Here is a 19,961-nt window from a genome sequence, read left to right on the forward strand (position 1 = left end):
CAGCTTCAGAGAAAGAGTTTGATCTTATCAGGAGTATCAGCCCCCCTCAGTGGCTGGGGCCCTCATCTGCCTTAGTTCCAGCTCCTGATGGGCTTCCTCAAGGAGCCTGGGCTGCCTCCCTGGGGGACCTTCCTTTCACCCTTGGGTGCCCACATTAGTGAACGGACCCAGTGTTCCAGACCATTTCCACAGGACCGAGGTGAGGGGTTTCTGGGCTCTGTACAGCCCTGATAAGGCAGGCCTGGGCCATGCCTCACTGGCTTCAGCCACAGCGTGGCTCCCCCAGACAGAAAAGGGAGGGCAGTTCCCCAGGCTCTGGGATTGCTCTGGCCGGCCTTCAGACACTATTTGTCTGGGGAGCACTGCTGGTGGGAGTCGAGTGGGGTGGGGACAGGAGAGTAGGCTCCTAGGCCTCAGGCTAGCAGGGTCTGAGACAAGACGGGGCAGGAAGGAGGCGAGCACCACCCAGCTTTTTACCTGCATTCAGTCCCTGACTCTGAACCAAGCAAGCCCTGCCCCTCGGTAAGCAGAGGGATGTGCAGCAACTGACTTAACCTTTCTAAGCTGTAAAAATGGGGATTAAAACAAACAAAATACAAAAAACCAGCCTGGCCGGTGTAACTCAGTGGTTGAGCTTCAACCCATGAACCAGGAAGTCATGGTTCGATTCCCAGTCAGGGCACATGCCCAGGTTTTGGGCTCGATCCCTAGTAGGGGGCGTGCAGGAGGCAGCCGATCCATGACTCATCATTGAAGTTTCTATCTCTCCTTTCCTCTCTCTGAAATCAATTTTAAAAAAGTATTTAAAAAATAGATTTTTAGAGAGAGAGAGAGGAAGGGAGAGAGGGGAAGAGAGAAAACCATCGATATAAAAGCAGAGCATCATCCATGGGCTACCTCCTTGAAAGAAACTCCTATGCGTTAACTTGGGCACAGGGAGTGAACTTTTATATTTTAATAACTTTACTTAAATAACACACAAAGTCCTCGCCTCTGATTCTACTCCATAGACACTCTAGGATGGCTTCCACCCAGTTGCACTCAAACCCTCCCACATTCCCTTCCCGTGCAGTTTCCCTGGGGACTTGGTAAACATCTCCTATCCGCCCACCGCGGCCCTACGCACCATCTCCTTCCCGGGCCCGGACACGGCCCTCGCGCCGCCTCTTTAAATTTTAAAACGAAGCTCCCCGGCCAATCAACGTTCAGTATTTCCAAGCGCACAGGGCCCCGCCCACAGGCACGCCCTCCACCAATCAAGCAGAGGCGGTAGTTTTTTTGTGTGTTGTTTGTTTGTTTCCGCCCCCACAACCCAACTCCCTTCCAATCAGCGCCGAGCGGGGGCGGGCAGACGCTCACGTAAAGTTACGTAAGGCGAGGGACCAATAGGAGCTGGGGTTGGGAGCCGGCTCGGCCAATGGTAGTGCTTCCTGGGGAGCGCGGGAGCCTTTCGAGCAGGATCCCTGGGAGACGCGAATGGCGCCGGTTCCCTGAAGCTGGGGGTCTAGCCGGGGAGCCGGAGCCCCCCGGCAGCGGCGGCGGAGGCGGCGGCGGCGGACATGGCCTGTTGTTGTCGCCACGTGGTGCTGCTGCTGGACACGGCGGGCGGCGCGGCCGGCCGGAGCCCGGTGCGGCGGGCGGCCCTGCGCCTCCTCCTCTACCTCAGCGGCCGGTTCGGCCTGGCGAGGGTCCGCTGGGCCTTCCGGTTCTTCGACTCGCGCGGGGCGCGCGGTCGGCCGTCCCGCGGGGCCGACTTCCGCGAGCTGGGCGCCCGCTCCTGGGAGGACTTGGAGGAGGAGCTGGAGGCGCGGCTCGGGGACGCGGCGGCCGGCGCCCCCCTGCCGGGCCCGGCGCCGCGGGCCGCGCACCTGCACGGCGCGCTCATGGAGACGCTGCTGGACTTCCCGTGGGACCGGCCCGAGATCACGTCGCCCGCCAAGCCCGTCCTGCGCTCCAGCGCCCGGAGGCGGCTCCTGGACGTGGAGGGCGAGCCCGGGGAGGCCGAGGCGGCGGCTGCGCTCGGGGGCTCCGGCAACGCCGTCTTCCTGCTCGGCCCGTGTCCCCACTCGCAGCGGGAGCTGCTGCGGTTCGTGTCCGGCTGCGAGGCCCAGGCCCAGGCGCGGAGCCCGGCGCCCGCCGCCAAGCAGCTGATGGAGAAGCTGCTGCCCAGGAGGGTCCACGAGGTCATGGGCACCCGGAAAGTCGCCTGGTACTGGGTGGATACCACCGACAGGGCGAAGGTAAGGCTCCGGGGCGCCGTGTCCTCTTGGTTCAGCGGGCGTGGCAGCGTCTGCGGGGGGCGCGGGGAGGGTCGGGGGGACCCGTCTATACAGTGAAATAAATCGGTAGGTCCTCGGTACCTCCCAAGTCAAAGCGTTGGCGCCCAGAGAGCGGGCACCGGGTGTCATACGCGTGGGGTCAGACCTGGGCCTTGGTTCAGCTGTATTCTGAATGCCTGCTTTATTTTTATTTTTATTTTTAAAAGTACATCTTTATTGATTTCAGAGAGAGGAAGCGAGAGGGAGAGAGAGAAACATCAATGATGAGAGTCATTGATCGGCTGCCCCCCTGACCGAGGATTGAGCCCACAACCCCGGCATGCGCCCTGACCGGGAATCCAACAGCGATCTCTTGGATCCTAGGTCGATGCTCAACCGCTGAGCCACCCCGGCCGGGCTATTTTTATTTTTTAAAAATATTGCAAAGAGAGGAAGGGAGAGGGAGCACGAGAGAAACATCCATGATGAGAGAGTCGTGGATCGGCTGCCTCCTGCACCCCCCTTGCTGGGGATTGAGCCCAAAACCCCAGGCACGTGCCCTGACCAGGGATGGAACCCTGATCTCCTGGATCCTAGGTCGGTGCCCAACGGCTGGGCCACCCCCACCGGCCTGAATGCCTACTTTAGAATAACTCGAGGTTCTCTGTCATCTCCTTTTAGCTGTGGGAGTCCCCAGACCACGTTGGGTACTGGACTGTCTGTGACCTGCTCCGGCAGGTGGGAGGCACCGTCCTGCCACCGGAGGCTTTGAGCCTGGAGGCTACGAAAGCTGGGGAGACGCTGCTGTCACGTGAGCCGCACCTCTCTTCGTGGCTTTCGGCTCTGCCAACCGATTCCATTTTAAACTGTTTGCTATATAACGCTCCCAAGTACAGAGCCTCGTTTCCATGGATGGAAGGGACGTTATTTCTCCCCGTTGAAGGTAAGCAAATAATGTTTGGGTGGTGTGCGGTGGGGGGGTCTCAGCTATATTCATTCCTTCAAGGAATGAAGGTTTCAGCTTCTTTAGAATTAAAATATGTCCAGGCCAAGTCAGAGGTGCCTCAGGAAAGTACAGCACAGCTGTACTGAATCCTTATGGTTCACGCAGAAGTAATACTATACAGAGGTGTGGACATAAAACTGATACACTATGTGCAGTCTAAGGAGATTTCAGGAGTAGTTTTGTGTAAGCCATTTCGTCTTCAAAATTTAATCTCCTTGTAAGATGTGCCATGCACTGTGTTTTATGGATTTAAGAAGCGGTGTCCTATTTTTTTGTACGTAGTGAGTATTGCTTGAATGTTTACTTCGAAGTCATCATTGCCGAGAAGCTCTGACCTCCAGTCGTGCTCTTGAAATTCTGTGTGTGCACAGCTTTTCCTGTAGAGCTGCGTGAACCTGCTGTTGGCAGTGGGATGAGGGTCGGGTGTGAACTAAGTGGTGATACTAGTACCTCAACTGGCAGTCTAAATTTTTTTTTTTACTATTAAGGCTATTTTTAGTAACCGTCTACTACACTAGAATTTTAATATTCTTTACGTCTAACAGGCAAAGAGATTCAAGAGACATGGACCGTCATCCTTGAGCCCTTGGCCATGCATCAGAGACATTTCCAGAAACCAGTCAGGATCTTTCTAAAAGGCACAGCCACCCAGTGGTCCCTCCCAATGAGCGGCACTCTGGGCACCGATAGCTGGATGCTCCAGAGTCCAGAGGAGAATACGTCAGCTCACAAGACGTTATTTCAGCAGCTGGTAAACAGGCTGATTGCCGAAGAATTGCATCTGGTATGTGTCTTCCCCACGCTCAGTAATAACACACCTATAAAGGGAAATAAGTGTGTTTATGAAACGCCAAGGATTGTCCTCCATAGTATAGTCTCAGTGAAACGTGATGTTTTTGGACAGGGCTCTTCCATAGTTTTTTATATTAAAAATCAGCTGGGGAAACTGTCACTGCCTTTTTACTGAGCTATGCGCTTCTTGACACATACGCCAGCAGTATTCTCAGCTAACTAGAACTTCTCATGTAGGTTGCCAGTGTGGACCCTGGCGACGGCTGGCCCCCCATCACAGGAGTTATTTCCCCTCTCTCTACCAACGCTACGATTCTCACTGTGTTCCGCACCGAGGAGGCTGAGTTTCAAAGACATTTTCTCCAAACAGCTGTGGCAGAGGACCCCCAGGACACAGCGTCCCTTTGTTCCGATGTTATGGGCGTCGTTTTGAGTCAGACACACAGTTTACTGGAAGACGCTGCTCCCTCCAGTAAGTTCGGAACCAACAGCTGACACACTCCAGGGCAGTGGGTTGCAGTGGTTTCCAGGATCAGGGGTTTTTTTTCCACTCTGCTCTCAGTAGAGCCCCAGTATCTGTTATTAAACAGGTAAAAGCAAACTGTAGTACTTCAATTTAAATCATTATTTATAGAAATCCCAAAGCATTCTGAGGAGGCCCAAGGCTCTGTGAAACCTGGTTTTTAACGTTTTTCTTAAAGACTAAATGTAAAACTGTCTTGATTCTGCCTGCTTTCCAGTTTGTGGCATTGCTGTTATGCTACGTCGATGACAGAGAAATTAATTTAGTAGTTCTTCCATTTGTTCATTTATTCAAGAGACTTAGTGCCCGCTATATGCCAGGCAGCGTTCTAAGTACTGAGAATACATCAGTGACATTAGTGGTCAAAACAGACAATGGCCTCTGTCCTCATGGAGTTTACCATTTAGTCAGGAGATAGGACAGTGAGCTAAATAAGGGAATTATATAGTAAATTTGAAAGCAATAAGTGCTATATAATAAACAGGAAAGAGGGAATGGGGCATTTAAGGGGTGGGAAGGGTGCGATTTTAAACAGGCCTTGTTGAAAAAGTGGTGTTTGAACACAGACTTGAAGGAAGGAAGTGGCAGGGAGAGAACGCTCCTGAGAGAGGCGCTGGGACTCTGCCTGCTGTGTTTGAGGAGCAGCGAGGAAGCAGTTTTCATAGACACAGGCCCCTCGCAGTTGGTGCAGATGGAGTGTAGTTCATGTTGCCGCTTTGCATGTCCTTGGCATGTCCGTGGCGAGAAGGCGGTCGGAGCAAGTGCGGGATCTCCGCTTTGGTTCTCATGCCCTTCTTCCTCCCCTCTCTGCCCCGTCCCTGTAGCTCCTCCTGGTCCAGAGTGGGCCCAGCAGGAGCTCGGCCGCACTGCGCCCTGGAGAGCCGCTGTTGCCGAGAGCTGGTTTCCCTGCTCCAACCTCAGTGGCGCCAGTTCAAATCTGATGGAGTCATTTTGGTAAACCTGTTTTTATCTCTCTGGGTATTCATAATTGGAATCAGCTCTCAGTTATCTGAATGTGGGTGCGTGTTTTTTAACAGACCACATTTTATGAGTACAGTTCAATATTAAAAACGAATTTCATAACCATGAAATGGTTATGGTGTCAGATGGGTACTAGATTAATCAGGGGGATCACTTCATAAATTATATAAATGTCTATCCACTATGCTGTGCACCTGAAACTAATATAAAATAACATTGAATGTCAACTGTAATTGGAAGGAAAAAAAAGAATTCTGAGAAGCAAATTTAAAACCAGTAGGATCATATTAAAAACCACTTCTACTGAAATTAAATGAATTTCAGTTAAAAAATAAATAAATAAAAACTCCAAATGGAGAGTGTTGTTTAATGAGTGTACAGAGTCAGTTTTACGAGATCAAGAGCGTTCTGGAGATGGCTGGGGCTGACGGTAGCACAGCATGGTGAGTGTGCTTAATACCGTGAACTGTATACTTAAAAGTGGTGAAAATGATGTATTTTACCACATTTAAAAAAATGGAATAAATTAATTACAAAAATAAAATGTTTTCTTATGGATGAGAGAAAATACTTAGTATTAAATTTCTATGAAAAGTAGCAAACTTGTATAATGCAGCTAAATTTATACTTAAAATTTATAAACCAATTTAGCAAAATGTCCAACACAGAAAATAATACAAGAGGGTAAACCCCAAAAATAAAGAAGGCAGGCACTAGGAGAGATAAGAAAAAGTTGCCAGAATGAGACAAGTGCCCTCGGATGTGGAGATCTGGTTAATAAAAGTCTCTCCTGTGGGTGTATATTTGTGGTTCTGTGAACTGGTAGCTTCGGCCGTGAGTTTGTTCAGATCAAGAGGGACCGTTTCCCTCCTGAGAAGGAAGAGCTTTTGAAGGCATCTCGCGGAGACGTCTTTGGTTAGCTCATCAAACGAGAATGAAGTTTGCTCTCGTTGCCGTTTTGTCTTTAAAGCATTTTGGAAACTCGGAATTTCCGCCTCATTTAGACACCTCGCCTTGCCCACAGGTTGCTGCAGGCTGCCTCCCCGAACCAGGAGGAGTCCTCCAAGACCGAAAGTGAGGTCACGTGCTGCCTGTCCGAGCTCTACGTGAGGAAGTGTCGTGAGGAATCCGCTGTGTCCACCCAGGCGGACGGCAAAAGGAAAAGTAAGCTCACGTGAGGGAGGTTTCCCAGCAGCCTTTCCTGAGACTGGGCTTTAAAAGCTCAGCATTCCTTAAAACGAGGTGGAAATGCTACCTGCACAAACAAGGACAAGTTCTGACATTTCAGGTCTGAAAGTAATGACATCAGTGCAATAGGGTTTAGAAAATCAGCCGCAATCCCGCCTTCTCAATGCACAAACCATTTTCAAATTCAGTTATGACAGAAATTTAAGCGCGGTTTTGTGTGCCGCCTACAGAATTATTTGTTCACCTGCCGCCTTGCCTTTTCAGTTACTCTTCCACCTCACTGCTTACCAAACGTAGACAATCCTTATGTTGTTGAGCATTTAGGTTGGTATTTTTATCAGTATAAATAATACTTAGTGTGCGTCATGTATGTGACTTGTTCTTTGGTGATTTCCTCAGCATAAGCTTCAGGAGGAGTTACCACATCATGAAGTGCGAAAAGTAGCTCTTGGTGCAGAATTAAAGTAGTGGGTCTGTGTGAGTGGTAACTAAGGTAGTTCTTGGATCCACAGGGTAAATTTATTTTGCTTTTCTTCCCATGATCGGGTAGGAGGCATCCACTGCACTCCAGTGAGGCAGAAGATGAAGACCATGTGCCGCTCCTTAAAGATGCTGAATGTCGCGAGGCTGAACGTCAAGGCTCAGAAGCTGCATCCAGATGGCAGCCCGGAGGCCGCTGGGGACAGGGGGACCCAACAGATGGCCAGTGGGAGGACAAGGGGTAGACTGGAAAACAGAGCAAGGACACGAAGGAGTTCTAAACCTAAAGGTACGCCTCACTTCCCCAGCACTGGGAGTCTGAGTCCAGCTGTGCCCTTTTATACCCTCATATTTTTATAAGTTTCAGTGCTGGCCGGTTTGGCTCAGTGGTTAGAGCGTCAGCCCCCAGGCTGAAGGGTCCCGGGCTTGATTCTGGCCAAGGGCACATGCCTCTGTTGTAGGCTCGATCCCCTGCCCCAGTTGGGGTGTGAGCGGGGTGTGCTGTGTCTCTCTCACATCAATGTTTCTCTCTCTCTCTCTAAAAGAAAAAAACTTCAGTCATCCCTCAGTTAACAAACATTTATTGAATATTCTGTGCCCACAAGTGTGTTATGGGGAACACGGTAACTTAATAAGGTAATATCCTCTCGTTAGATTTATGGCCCAGCTGCAAAGACCAGTAATAAGCAGGTATATATTGGTTATATATGTGATGAACTAATAACACTAATACATGAGAGCCAAGAGTCCACAGCAGAAAAGACTTGCTCATTGGGGAAGTAAAGAGATAATGGAGTCGAGAGAGGGTAGGTGGCGGGAAGGGAAAGGAGTCTCCAGTGGCTCCAGTGTGTTCTATATCATTGTAATTTTGGTGTGGCTGTCGGAGGGGCAAGCACAGCCTTTACCTACTCTGCCATCTTGATCAGAAGTCCTTAATTTAACTTCTCCCCCCCACACAGATTTGAAAACAGAAGAGGGGCTACAGTCTTACATGTGTGAAAGCTACCGAAGGGCTGTGGCCACAGAAGAGACCGTGTTGTGCTCGTGTGCTCAGAACATGATCTCCACCATTAGAGCTTTCCTCAAGGCCAGAGCCCCCCGGGACGCAGAGGTGAGGGAGCCCCGAGGGCGCGTCATAAACGCCTTCATTGCTTGTTGGTGGGTTTGGTTGGTGTGTTTATCGTGCAGTGTGTGACTCAGAGACAGGGAGGGGAGCTCGAGTCCAGATCCTGGAAGTTGGGCCTGGAGACCTAATAATGCAGAAATGAAAGGAAGCATCTGTATATTAAAAAGGTTCTTAAGCACGAGTGGTATTGCAAAGCACTGTGTAGACCAGTATTGCTCCTGATCGTGGCAAGTGCGGCTCCTCAGACATGTCGGTCGCTGCTGCATGGGATCTTCCTTCCAGAAAGGTCCAATCTGCAGGCTTGTGCATCCATGCCCACGTCCTGTGGTTAACCATGCTCATTTTAGAGGTCAAAAAGGACATTCATTTCACCATTTCTCATTCAAATGCAGGAAGGGGGAATGGGCGAGGGAGTGTACCTCCCTTCTTAGGGCGTTCGTCAGTGGTGAAGAAATTAGAAATGACAGAAAGGAATGTCACAGTCTCCTATGTGGTACTTTTGTATTTTCAGATGAACTGCCTGCGTCACGTCAAAAATAACCTCTTAAAAACTAGCAAAAGTCTAAGACAGAATACAGGAGAAAACCTGGATAAAGAAGACAAAGTCCGAGAGTAAGGAACTGTTTTTGTTTTTTTAACCATCGCTCCTAAACAAAGCTCCGGGATTTGCTGGTATCTGTTTAGAATAGACGGCAAGTTGCTGGAAGAGGCTTCTGTAGCTGGTTCTTTATGGTCTAATACCCAGTTTGAGTCACCTGTTCACCTGACAGGCATATCGTGATGTAGAGAAGGCAGTGGCTCTCCTTTCTGCTGTTTTGCATATAAGTAGGTCCACGACTGAGGAAGGAGCTTGTTCAGCGGGATGAAAAGCAGCCATAACCAAGTTTTTCTTCTCTCAAGGTGCCAGCTTCAGGTGTTTCTCCGTCTGGAGGTGTGTCTGCAGTGCCCCTCGATACAGGACAGTGTAGATGACGCGGAGCAGCTGGTGGAGGAGGCAAGTACCCTGCGCAGTGTCGCCTGGATTGTGCATGGACGGTCCCCGCACCCTGCAGAGGCACGTGGTCATTGTGTACAGTCTCTTCCAGGTGGCGGACTTGCTGCGTGTGGTGTGTTTGGCTGAGGATTCCACATACCTGGCCACGTTTCTGGAAGAAATTTTGGCATTGTAAGTTCGACGACTGCTAGCCTGACTTTAAAAGTGTTTTACCAAGAACTGCGTATTGCTGCAGAATCAGGGAATTGGAAGGACCACTCCCCATGCTGGGCGAGGGAGCGAATGGAGGGGGGCCGTGGTGCCGGACTCTTCCAAATGTAGTTCATCTGCCCCGCAGGTACATGGACTCCATCCCAGAGATTCTCGGAAAGCTGTACCACAGTCTGGGCTTTGAGATTCCTCAGAAGCTGGCCAGTGTCCTCCCGACAGACTTTTTCAGCGATGACTCGGTGACACAGGAGAGCACGTCACCACTGCCCTCCGTGCCCCTAACAGCAGGTGCTTGCAGGCCAGCGTCGGGTGGCGCTGACTCCGACCAGCTGGAGGAGCTGCGCACCCGCTCAGCTAAGAAGAGAAGGTAGGAGCCCGGGGAAGGGAAGGGGCTCCTGGCCTGTGATAGTTCTGATGGGCAGGTTTGAACCACAGTCCAGGCGTCTTTCTTTGTAATTCATTGAGTCCACTGTGCCCTCCTGTCAGAACCACAGAGGCCAGTCACTGGGGCTCCTGCTCCATATCCCTGGGTGTTAGGAAGAGAGTCAGGAGCAGGTGGCACCATCATCCAGGGAACGCACAGTATTTGCCACCTGGTCCATAGTGCCCTTGGCATCCATGGGCCTCCAGAAACCAAGATCACTTACCTTTATTTAGATGATGTTTTATTTTACACTAGTCCCAGTCCAGTTTAACTATGTATAACCACTATTGAGTGTATATTGATCGTTCCTTCCTATTTTCAAAAGGAAACATGCACTGATAAGACACAAAAGCATTGCGGACGTCTCACAGAATCTTCGACAAATTGAAATCCCCAAAGTGTCCAAGAGAGCTGCAAAAAATGTAAGTCACTTCCCAGGGACAGGAAGTGGCGCTGGCAGAGCTGTTCCCTCTGTGTGAGCCACGCAGTGTCTCACGTGTGGGGAAGGAGCACTGGAGCTCATAGAAGTAACGCCAAATGTCTCTGTGCGTGTGTACAACCGTAATCCACGGAATAAAGATGTATACACGTGATAAAGATTCACCCTCTTACCCAAAAGTGTGACAGTCAGAGGCAAGCCAAAGTTAGGAATGGGTAGGCTAATTAAAAATCTTTAATGTACCTAAGAATGTTCATAAAATGATGACTGACACAAGCAAAGAGGTCACTGGAAAGTAGTGTACACTCATTATAGGACTTGGGCTGTGTACCAAAAGGTACTTTTCAGTATGTGTATGTTTTATTTCCATCACAAGTTAAAAAAATGGGTGGGGGCAGGGCCTCTGTTGTCATGAAGCCAGATGGTAACTTTTTATATGTTTTTATTGATTTCAGAGAGAGGAAGGGAGAGGGAGGGAAACATCAATGATGAGAGTCATTGATGGGCTGCCTCCTGCGTGCCCCCTGCTGGGGATCGAGCCCACAACCCGGGCATGTGCCTGACCTCCTGGTTCATAGGTGGATTCTCAACCACTGAGCCACGCTGGCCGGGCTGTGGATGTTTTTTTTGATTTAGTATAGACAGGTCCTCCTTTATTTTTACAGACCTTCCTAATTCTTTTAGTGTCTGTATTGGATGGATGAGCGATAATTTATTTGCTTCTCTATGGATTTTAGGGTGTTTCTTAGTTTGTGTTATTACAGTGCAGCCTTCAGGGTCCTTGGAACGTGTACGTATTTTTGTTTTTGTTGTGGATCCTTCCAGGAGAACTGCAAGGGTCAAAGGTTTCAGGTGGAATTTTATTTTATTTGAAATGCATGCCTCTCTTCTTACTGGGGCCTCTCTTTCAGGAGAACTCTCACCCCCCCCTCCCGCAGCCTCCACGCCCAGGGAAAGACGCAGTACAAGGTACGCTTGGTGCTCTCGGCACCTGCACGCTGACTGGAGGGACACAGGGATTCGGCTGCATGTATTTAAGCAGCTGCCTAGTTTGGGGTACTTATTGGTTAATGAGATCTGTCCAGATGCTTAATGTGGTAGGAAAATACAGGGTTCACGTGGTCTCCAAACTCTGCAGAACAGCTGGCCTGAAGTATTTTTAGAAAACACCGTCATTGTGAACGCCAGGAAATTAAAGGGCACAGTGAGACTGGTTTCTGTGACAGGAGTTGTGGTGTGGCAGTGAAATGCACGCCACAGGCCCTGCTCGGATCTTCAATTCAGGAAGAAAACAGACTACAAAGAATACAGAGACAGTGAGGGAGATTTGAGAGTGGGTGAGGCCTGTGCTCCTAGGAGACAGGTGCCGAAGTTGCGGCCGAGGAGCCGTGGCATCCGCAGCTTCCTCTGCTGGGGGTGGGAAATTGTGCAAATCGCGGGGAGCACAGCACTGACAGTACATGAATCTGAGCGACGGCTCTGCTTAGTGTGTTAACCTTTGACATTTTCTATAGGTATTAAACTTTTCCAACACTAGGGAGAAACAGAAAGTAACACATCCAGGTTAGCCGTCAGGCCATGAATCGGGCTCCTAGTCTAAGGCAGGTAGCAGGGCTCTCACCTGGAGGTACAGGAACGTTTCTGTACCTTCAGGTGTTGTTGGTGTCCTTACATTAATGTGTGTGTCACTGATGGGAAGACAGAAGGGCTCCTCCAGTGAGTGGGTCCCGCTTTCTTTGGTTTTCTTTCCATGCTTGGCTCTGAGAAGAACTGGCAGCAGGTGAATTTTTTAGTAGCCCCCACTGGGCCATTTTAAGAGGAAGATGCCGTTTTCCTCGCTTTGTCAAGTCTTTCTTGACCCTTCAGCTCCCCCTACCCCCAACTTTGAGTCTAGATGGTCACAGCTCTCATGCTCTTGAGTCAGGAAGAGAATTTAAAATAACCCAAAAAAGTAGTACAATAAGATTAAAATCTTTGGATTGGAAAGAACAGCTTCCCTCTAAGTGTCACTATAGTAGTCAGTCTGCAAAACAGTTTCCTTAAGTGGCTCCTCTCGGTTTTGGGTAACTTTTCCCAGGTGTGGCCTTTGTTAGTGATGACATTTGCTTTCTATTTATTTATTTACTGTTTTCGTGCTTCCAGAAGTGACCAAAGTTCGGAGAAACCTCTTCACCCAGGAAATCTCTCCAATGAAGTCAGCGAAGCGGGGGCTGCCGAGGAGCCACTCGGTGTCGGCTGTGGAAGGCGTGGGGTGTAATCCGGCCGTTGGCAGGACCAAAGGTACGCTTCCCCGTAGCTGAGAGAAGGGCGGCTCGGGCCCAGACCCATCCCCAGGCTCGCTCTGTTGCTGCAGTGAATCACTCTCATCCGTCTTCCTCTCTGCGGCCACCTTCTGTTTATTTTCCCCTCGCTGCTGTCAGCACCGGCTCATACTGTATTTCATTTAGTCGTAAATACAAGAGCCACCAACTAGGTGCACACGCGTGTGAGCCCCAATAGGTGAGCGCTGTTCATTCTCAGGACTGCTGATTGGACAAAGGTTTTGTGGGATTTTACATTGTAACCTCCGATAGGCCTCAGGCCACAGACCCTGAGGTCCCCTCTGGCTGAGTAAAAGCCGTGTGTGGGGTCCCGCTGCTCCCCTTGCAGGTCTCCCCAGACTGCTGACCAGGAGTGTGGCGGAGACCCCAGAGCACAAGCAAATCTCCCGGCGGCTGCTGCACAGACAGATCAAGGGCAGGTGAGTGGCTCCCTGGCTGCCGCTTCACACACCACACAGCTCTCCTACCTCCCTACGTGCTTCAGGACTCAGATCTCAACTGTTTCTTACAACCGGAGCGCACCCTTTCATCCTGAGGGCTGAGAACCTGCGGGAGGTGCTGTGTCTGGCGGCGCTCACCCGGTGCAGTTGTTTTGAGATTGACCCATGTGGTTGATGTGTCCGGAGCTCATCTCTTTCTGTTACTGAGCAATATTCTGTTGAATGGATCTTCCACAATTTGAAAATCCATTTGTGTGCTGACATGGGGAGGAGGGATCTGCGCGTTAGCCAGGCAGGGCTGGGGTCTGGGACCCCTGCTTCCTGGTTTCCTGGGGGCAGTTGTTGCACCTCTTGGTGTATTCAGGTTGTCAGCTTCTCCGGCACCCATGGGAACTATGAGGCAAAGAGAAAATCCTGGGAGCTCACCACCCTGTCTCTCGGGTCCTGAGTCCCAGCCTGGCAGCCTCTGCTCTCACCTCTGAGAGTCTTCCCGACATTTGCCACGTGTAATGACCAGGGAGACAGTGTGTACACTTAACAGGAAGACGGGAGCACGTCCATGTGTCCTGTCATTACTGATGTCTGTGTTCTACACACTGTGCAAGCTTATCTACAGGGTAAATTGTAGGAAGTCAGGTCTGTGGGTATTAGAAGGTATTTTAATCTCCATGTTGCAAGATGACTTTCCAAGAAAATTTAAAAATATATATATATCTTTATTGATTTCAGAGAGAGGAAAAGATAGGGAGAGAGAGAGAGATAGAAACATCACTGATGAGAGAGTTGTTGATCAGCTGCCTCCTGCACACCCCCGACTGGGGATCAAGCCCGCAACCTGGGCATGTGCCCGACCGGGAATCGAACCCCGATCTCCTGGATCCTAGGTTGATGCTCAACCGCTGAGCCACGCCCGGCCGGGCCAAGAAGATGTTTTAACTCTGGCAGTAACGTGAGAGAGCTGCCGCCACCAGTGCTAGCGAGCACTGTGGTCCCTGTTACCCTGTGGGGCGAGAAGCTGCCTCTTTAGTGTGTTGATTGTGATTATCAGTGACTCTGAATAACCCTTGTGCTCTTTGTCCCCCCAAGGTCCTCGGATCCTGGTCCTGACGTGGCTGTGGTGGACGAGTCCCCAGAGAAAGGTACCTTTCTTTGGGTTTGTTTTGGGGTTTGCATGTTTCACCTGCTTTCTGGGAAACCCTCCTGTCCTGGTGTCGCTCAGCCTGTCACCCCAAGTTGCCCACAGGCACGTGACAGCTCGGCTCCCAGCCCACACCAGTAACCTTGAGTGGTGAGTGGCCTTTTTAAAAAGTATATATGATGGAGTTTCACAAAATAACTTTAATAAAGAAATTTACTTGTAGAAAAATCAGAATAGAGAAGCCAAGATTTTAATGGTCACTTGGTGGTCCCATAACTCAGAAATACTGTCAACATTTAGCTCTAGTAATACTCTTATAGGCATTACTTCTATACAAATATACGTAATATACACATGAAAACTGCAGTTTTTAAATGTAAAGTATTTTAGAAGGATCACTAGGCAGTGGCCGGGCATGACACTGTCTGCAGGTGACAGTCTAGTGGGTCCCTATTTTTGCACCTCCGGTCTCTGCTACAGTAGTGGAGCGGTCTCAGCCAGGAGCCTGTCACACTTCTGTCTTGTCTTTGATCTCACGTCAGCCTTGCTCATCTCCTACAAGGGAAGTGGCCACCTGGCATTTCTCCCTGTCTACTGACTGCTTCTGGTTTTGTAGAAATCAGTTTGAGGAGAAGTCCTCGAGTCAAGTTGTCACTCAGCAGGACAAGTTCTGGTCCCTTCTGTTCTGCGTCTCAGCCAAAGTCCCGAAGTGTGCAAAGAGTTCACTCGTTTCAGCTAAACCAGCTGGGTGATGTCCCTGCTGGTCGTCCACACCGTTCCTGTAAGTCACACATGCACGGGACAGGAGTTTACCTGGGGTTCCCGGCACAGGTCCATATCCCACCCACACGCGTCCCAGGTGGAAGGCGGTACCTGTTGTCTTTTTTGCTTGGACTGGCTGTTCTGTTACTGTCGGGAGGGCAGAAGCTGAAAAAGAATTAAACGTTCTGTTTGACTTGCAGACCAAAGAGGAAATTCTCCCGCCCAGAGCGTTCGGTCTCCTAAGACGCTGCTTTTTGGGGCCGTGTCCGAGATGGTCAGTCCCTCAGTGAAGGGTGCGGCTCGAAGTAAAAGGCCTTCGGGAAACACAGAGGATTCTGAGATGCCTGCAGCTTATCAGGTAGGACATTTCTGTCGTGTTTAAAATAGTCTTGCACAACACACACACGTGGCCAGGGCAACCCACTGAGCAGTAACCAGTTGAAAATGGAAATTCCGAAAGGCAGTGTTGGGTTGGCAAAACTTGGCAGGACGGAGAGAGATGAGCTATTCCTATATTTATGCTCACAGTTCCCAGTGTCCCATTTCCAACCCTTTTCCCGTCACCTGCTGCTGCATGTTCCCCTCCCGCCCCCTGGCCTCCGGCTTTTACTGGTGTAACAGTGCGCATTCCTGGTGTCCCCATTGCCACACACACTCCTGCCACTGTATTGTCCACACGTGTTACCCTGTCCATCCCCCAGCGAGCATGAACCTGAGCACGAAGGACAACCAGGCAGTGTTCTCCTGACAGGGTCTCATAAGGGTCATGTAACACCGGTGGCAGCTGTGAGGCGTGGGCTCCTTACCTGGAGGCAGCGCTTCTGCACAGAGGAGGGGACGTCTCTCATCAGGGGTGTTTCTCGCAGTGCCCTCTATATGTGTGTCCCACACTCCCCACCCTGTGCATGTGTGTGCACACTCTGTCATCGCACATGCGTGTGGGTGAGTGGTGGCTGGTCTAACACCCAAAGCTGCTTCCAGCAAGGTCAGAAACAGTGTCATGAAGGGAAGGGCAGCTGGGCGGCTGCCGAGGGAAACAGTTAGAGGCCCAGCGTCGCTGCCTTGTGCAAGTTATTTAAATTACCCGTCTTAGGGAAACAGGCTGCACATGTGCTTGCTGCTAGAAAATGTGGCCACGTTGCACCAAGTCCTGCTTTGGACATGGACATGTGTCACTGTTGAGATGAGGCCTTGGGCAGCCAGCAGCCTCCCACTTGCCCTCTCATCCTAGAGTGTGGGTTATGATGTTCAAGCCCTGAAATGAGTTTTCTTTACAGACGCCTAAAAAGAGCTCCTGGAGATCCCCTGGCTCTACCAGAGCTACGCCCAGACGGCTCCCGCGTGCCCTGCAGACCCCATTGTGCACCCCTGAGAGGCAGCAGAAGCCCCCTGCGGCCCAGACAGATGCCCAGCAGGGGCTGTGTCAGTCCTGTAAAGACTCATCGCACGGCCTATACTCACCTTCTCCACCATCCATCACTCCACAGAAAGGACGCCCCCTCCTAGGAGGGACCTCCCCCCTTGGGGAGATCCCCAGGACCCCCAACAGGCCCAGTGGCCAGCCCCTTGAGTTTCTGCAGACTTCTACCCGGCTCCGTTCAGTGAAGTCCAGTCCAGCCTCGTTGTCACCAGGCTCCTGGCCCAGTGGTGGGTGTCTGAGTCCTGGCAGACACACTGTTAGATCTGTGGGAGCGGCAGCCTCAGGGGTGCCCAGAGAAGCAGCCTGCGTGGGCACAGCTCCAAGTCAGACACTCCAGCATCCCCACCCCCTTGGAGCCTCTCAGGGTGAGAAGCCAGCACAGCAATGGAGGGTTAAACCTTCCGGAGCCCCAACGCGACCCAGGGACACAGCCACGGTGGCTTCCCACCCCGTTTCTCCAAAGGAACCTTTCCCCTCTCCTGTCGGCCAAGTCTCCGAGAGTCCCCTTAGGACAGCAGCAGCCGAGTCCCCACCCCCCGAAGAACTGGATGGGAAGGAGCCCCTGAGATCACCTTGCAGAGCCCTGTCTCGCTCCTGTCCTGCTCCTTCAGCGCCTCCCAGGACCCCAGAGAGCGCCAAGTCTGACGTTATTCCCCGACCACCCCCTTCTGAAGTTGGGACAAGGCACAGAAACACCTCCAGTCCTGGGAGAGGCTCCCTGGAGGGCCAGCCCTACACCACCGCAGGCCCTGCTGCCAGCACAGCTGCCAAAGAGCAGCAGCAGCAGGAAGGGGACCCCTCCCCTCAGTCCTCTGCAGGGCACAGCGACCCTGGGCCTGACTTCAGGAGTGACTGGCACATGGCCTCCCCTTTGCTGATTGTAAGTGACACGGAGCCTCTCCCTGTCCTGGGTGAAGCCGAGGACGAGAACAGCCAGGCTTCTGTGGGAGGAGGCGAGGGGTTAAGGCCGGTGGGTGCTGGTGAGAAGCCTGTTCTGTCTGACCCTGGGACTCCTCCATCGCGTTCTTCCTCTGGGCCTGGCTCTCCCCCGATACCCTCCGCCTCCCTGCGCTGTGCGGCCCACAGAAGGCAGCTCAAGAGCCTGCCCGCATCCCCTCGGCTTTCAGAGGCCCCTGCCCAGCTACAGGCCTACGAGGTGGAGCTGGAGATGCGAGCCTGTGGCCTGCCTAAGCTTCGAATCAAAAAGGTGGACACCAGCCCACAGCCAGAACCTGAGCCCCTGAGAAGGGATCAGAGTGTCCCCCCTTGTCTGGGCGCGCCTAGGGGCAGCAAGTCCTCTGGGAGACCCGACACCTCCTACCTGTCCCCCCCGTGCCTTCGCCCTGCACACGGCAGCCCCAGCAAGAGCGGCGGACAGACCTACATCTGTCAGTCCTGCACCCCCACCCACTGCCCCTCCAGCACCCCCAGTCCGTTCCAGACGGATGTTGGGGTTCCTTGGACACCATCTCCCAAGCACAGCGGGAAGACAACCCCCGACACGATCAAGGACTGGCCGCGGAGGAAGCGGGCCGTGGACGGGAGCTTGGGCGCCGCCATGGGCACAGACCTTGCTGCCTGTGGGTCGCTGCTCCGGCCAGAGGGCAAGGAGCCAGGCCTCAGCAGGACTCCCGTCTTGGGGGACTTTGAGCTTGAGGGAGTGTGCCAGCTGCCAGACCAGTCCCCTCCGGGTGACAGTGTGTCCGAGGCCGAGGAATTCTGGGCGCAGTCTGCGTGGGCCTCCAGGAAGAGGCTCCTCTCTGGCGAGGAGGAAGCACAGTGTGAAGCCAAGAGAGTCTGTGACCAGCAGAGGGAGGACTCAGGAGTTCCGAGCGAGGCCAGGTCTCCAGCTGCGGGCGCGTGGCAGCTCCTGTCCTCGGGGGAGGACGAGGCAGGCGTTTCAGGTGAGTGGTGACCGTGCCTGGCCTGCCCGGGCCTCCGTCGGGCTCTGCTGGGCCGTGCTGACCGTGTCGTTCCTGCAGGTTCCACGCCACCTCCCGGCCACACCGTGCGGAGCTGCCTCTCTGCCCGTGGGCTCCAGGCTCTGACCCAGTCTCCTCTGCTGTTCCGAGGGAGGACACCCTCCTCTCAGGGCAGGGACGCCACAGGTATGTCCTGGAGGGTCCTGGAGATTCACCCACATCGGACCTGTGTCCTTCCGGCGACTCCCCGGAGTTAGCTCAGGTGCCAGGCCGTCGGAGTAGGGGGGACTGTTCAGCTGTGGGACAGGACGTGTGCTGTGCTGCGCCCCCCTCTGGAAATGCCCTGTTAGAACAGAAACCCCACAAAACCCTACCAAAACACTTGAGGTTCCTGAAGAGGTGACAGAGGTGGGCACTCGGTGTGGTCCCTGGGGTCGGAGCAGTTCCCTCCGTGTGACAGGAGCGGCTGTTGCCGTCAGCCTCTGACTCTGGGCCCCCTCCCTCGTCCCGCAGGGAGAGGACCAGGCTGAGCCTGAGCTGCTCGGGTTAGAGGGTTTCCTTCCTCGAGATCGGAGGGTGGTGCAGGAGGCGGCCCTTCGGTGGGTCTGTCCCCTGGAGGCCATGACAGAAAGCACCCAAAATAGCCTGAACCCCACAGGTCTGAGACAGAACGAAGGCGCAGGTGGTGAAGGGCGGCAGGTGCTTTGCTTGGTGCGGGCGACGTTCGCAGGAGATCATGCAGCCCTGCGGTCCGGGCCCCGGCCTCTGCTGGCCCCTCAGCTGCCCCCTCTGTCTGCCTCTAGATGAGGAGGGGGATGTGTTTTCCCCCACGGCCGAGGACTCTCCTTTCAGCCGAGCATTTTCCCGGACTCGCCCCGTCAGCAGGACTTACTCACGGAAGAAACTGATCAGCTAGCGGGATGGACCGGACGGGACTTCCACCCGCAAACACTACAGAGCCTGTCCGCAGCCCCTGCTCCCAGACAGTGTCCGGGGCTGTGCCCTGGGCGTGGCGGGCACAGCAGACGCCTGCCTCCCTTAGGGATTCCCAGCGGCTCGTGAGCCAGGGCCTGCTGCACGGGAACAGGGATAGCTGGGGCCTAATGGAACTGGGCAAGTTCAAAGGTGAAGGTGAGGGCACCGTCCCGAGCCTCCACCCACCCAGGCCCTGGCCCTTGTTGGGAGGTGGGGCACCTAGTGCGGTACCAGGGCAGCCTGGGCCAGGAGCCCACCCCAGCCCCACCCTGACTGGGACCAGGCCGCCTCCCTGTGCAGCTGCTCTAAGGCTGGGCCCCGAGGCTGACGCGAGGCAGGCGGCAGGGCGAACCTGAACCTTTCCCTTTCCCAATAAAGTTTCTTCTGGCTGCTTGGAGTCTGCACGTTTCTGTGGTGTTCTCGCCTGAGGTTCACTGTGGCCCTGCCCGGCTCTGCTTCCTGGGGAGCTGCACCTCAGGGTCTGCCCGGGAGCCAGCCCCGGGCACCGTCCTCGTGGGGCGGGGGAGACTCACCTAGTCGGTCTTGGCCAGGCCTGAGCCAC

General features: G+C 53.0%; 1 protein-coding gene and 1 long non-coding RNA gene across 3 annotated transcripts; one reads left to right on the plus strand and one right to left on the minus strand.

The window, feature by feature from the left end:
- Positions 1-1,477: 1,477 nt before the first annotated feature.
- On the plus strand, positions 1,478-19,933 carry TICRR (TOPBP1 interacting checkpoint and replication regulator). 2 transcript variants are annotated; one of them, XM_081124346.1, is made up of 22 exons: positions 1,478-2,240; positions 2,940-3,201; positions 3,810-4,048; positions 4,294-4,528; positions 5,404-5,533; positions 6,585-6,724; positions 7,299-7,517; positions 8,188-8,339; positions 8,866-8,966; positions 9,255-9,348; positions 9,440-9,519; positions 9,686-9,925; positions 10,308-10,404; positions 11,333-11,390; positions 12,564-12,701; positions 13,071-13,161; positions 14,269-14,321; positions 14,937-15,101; positions 15,283-15,440; positions 16,360-18,406; positions 18,485-18,610; positions 19,228-19,933. In XM_081124346.1, exons 1-22 carry the CDS (start codon positions 1,560-1,562, stop codon positions 19,338-19,340), a joined length of 5,619 nt encoding a protein of 1,872 aa, XP_080980472.1. In that variant the 5' UTR covers positions 1,478-1,559; the 3' UTR covers positions 19,341-19,933. The 2 variants fall into 2 exon arrangements, with proteins under 2 accessions (XP_080980472.1, XP_080980473.1); XM_081124347.1 differs by having other exon boundaries at positions 19,310-19,933.
- On the minus strand, positions 14,502-16,616 carry LOC308550478. The gene is made up of 3 exons (XR_013997904.1): positions 16,544-16,616; positions 15,194-15,247; positions 14,502-15,099 (listed from the first exon to the last, which is right to left on the minus strand). It is a non-coding gene; the product is annotated as an uncharacterized lncRNA (long non-coding RNA).
- Positions 19,934-19,961: the final 28 nt, after the last annotated feature.

This window comes from Miniopterus schreibersii (genome assembly GCF_964146895.1).
Source record: "Miniopterus schreibersii genome assembly, chromosome: 22".
Taxonomy (NCBI): domain Eukaryota; kingdom Metazoa; phylum Chordata; class Mammalia; order Chiroptera; family Miniopteridae; genus Miniopterus; species Miniopterus schreibersii.

What these genes read in the sequence shown, in the direction of transcription:
- TICRR (XM_081124346.1), top strand. Translation starts at nt 1,560, where the DNA reads ATGGCCTGTTGTTGTCGCCACGTGGTGCTGCTGCTGGACACGGCGGGC. An exon ending in CGCTCAGCTAAGAAGAGAAG is followed by an intron (nt 9,926 to 10,307) that starts GTAGGAGCCCGG and finishes TATTTTCAAAAG; the next exon opens with GAAACATGCACTGATAAGAC. An exon ending in CACAGACAGATCAAGGGCAG is followed by an intron (nt 13,162 to 14,268) that starts GTGAGTGGCTCC and finishes TGTCCCCCCAAG; the next exon opens with GTCCTCGGATCCTGGTCCTG.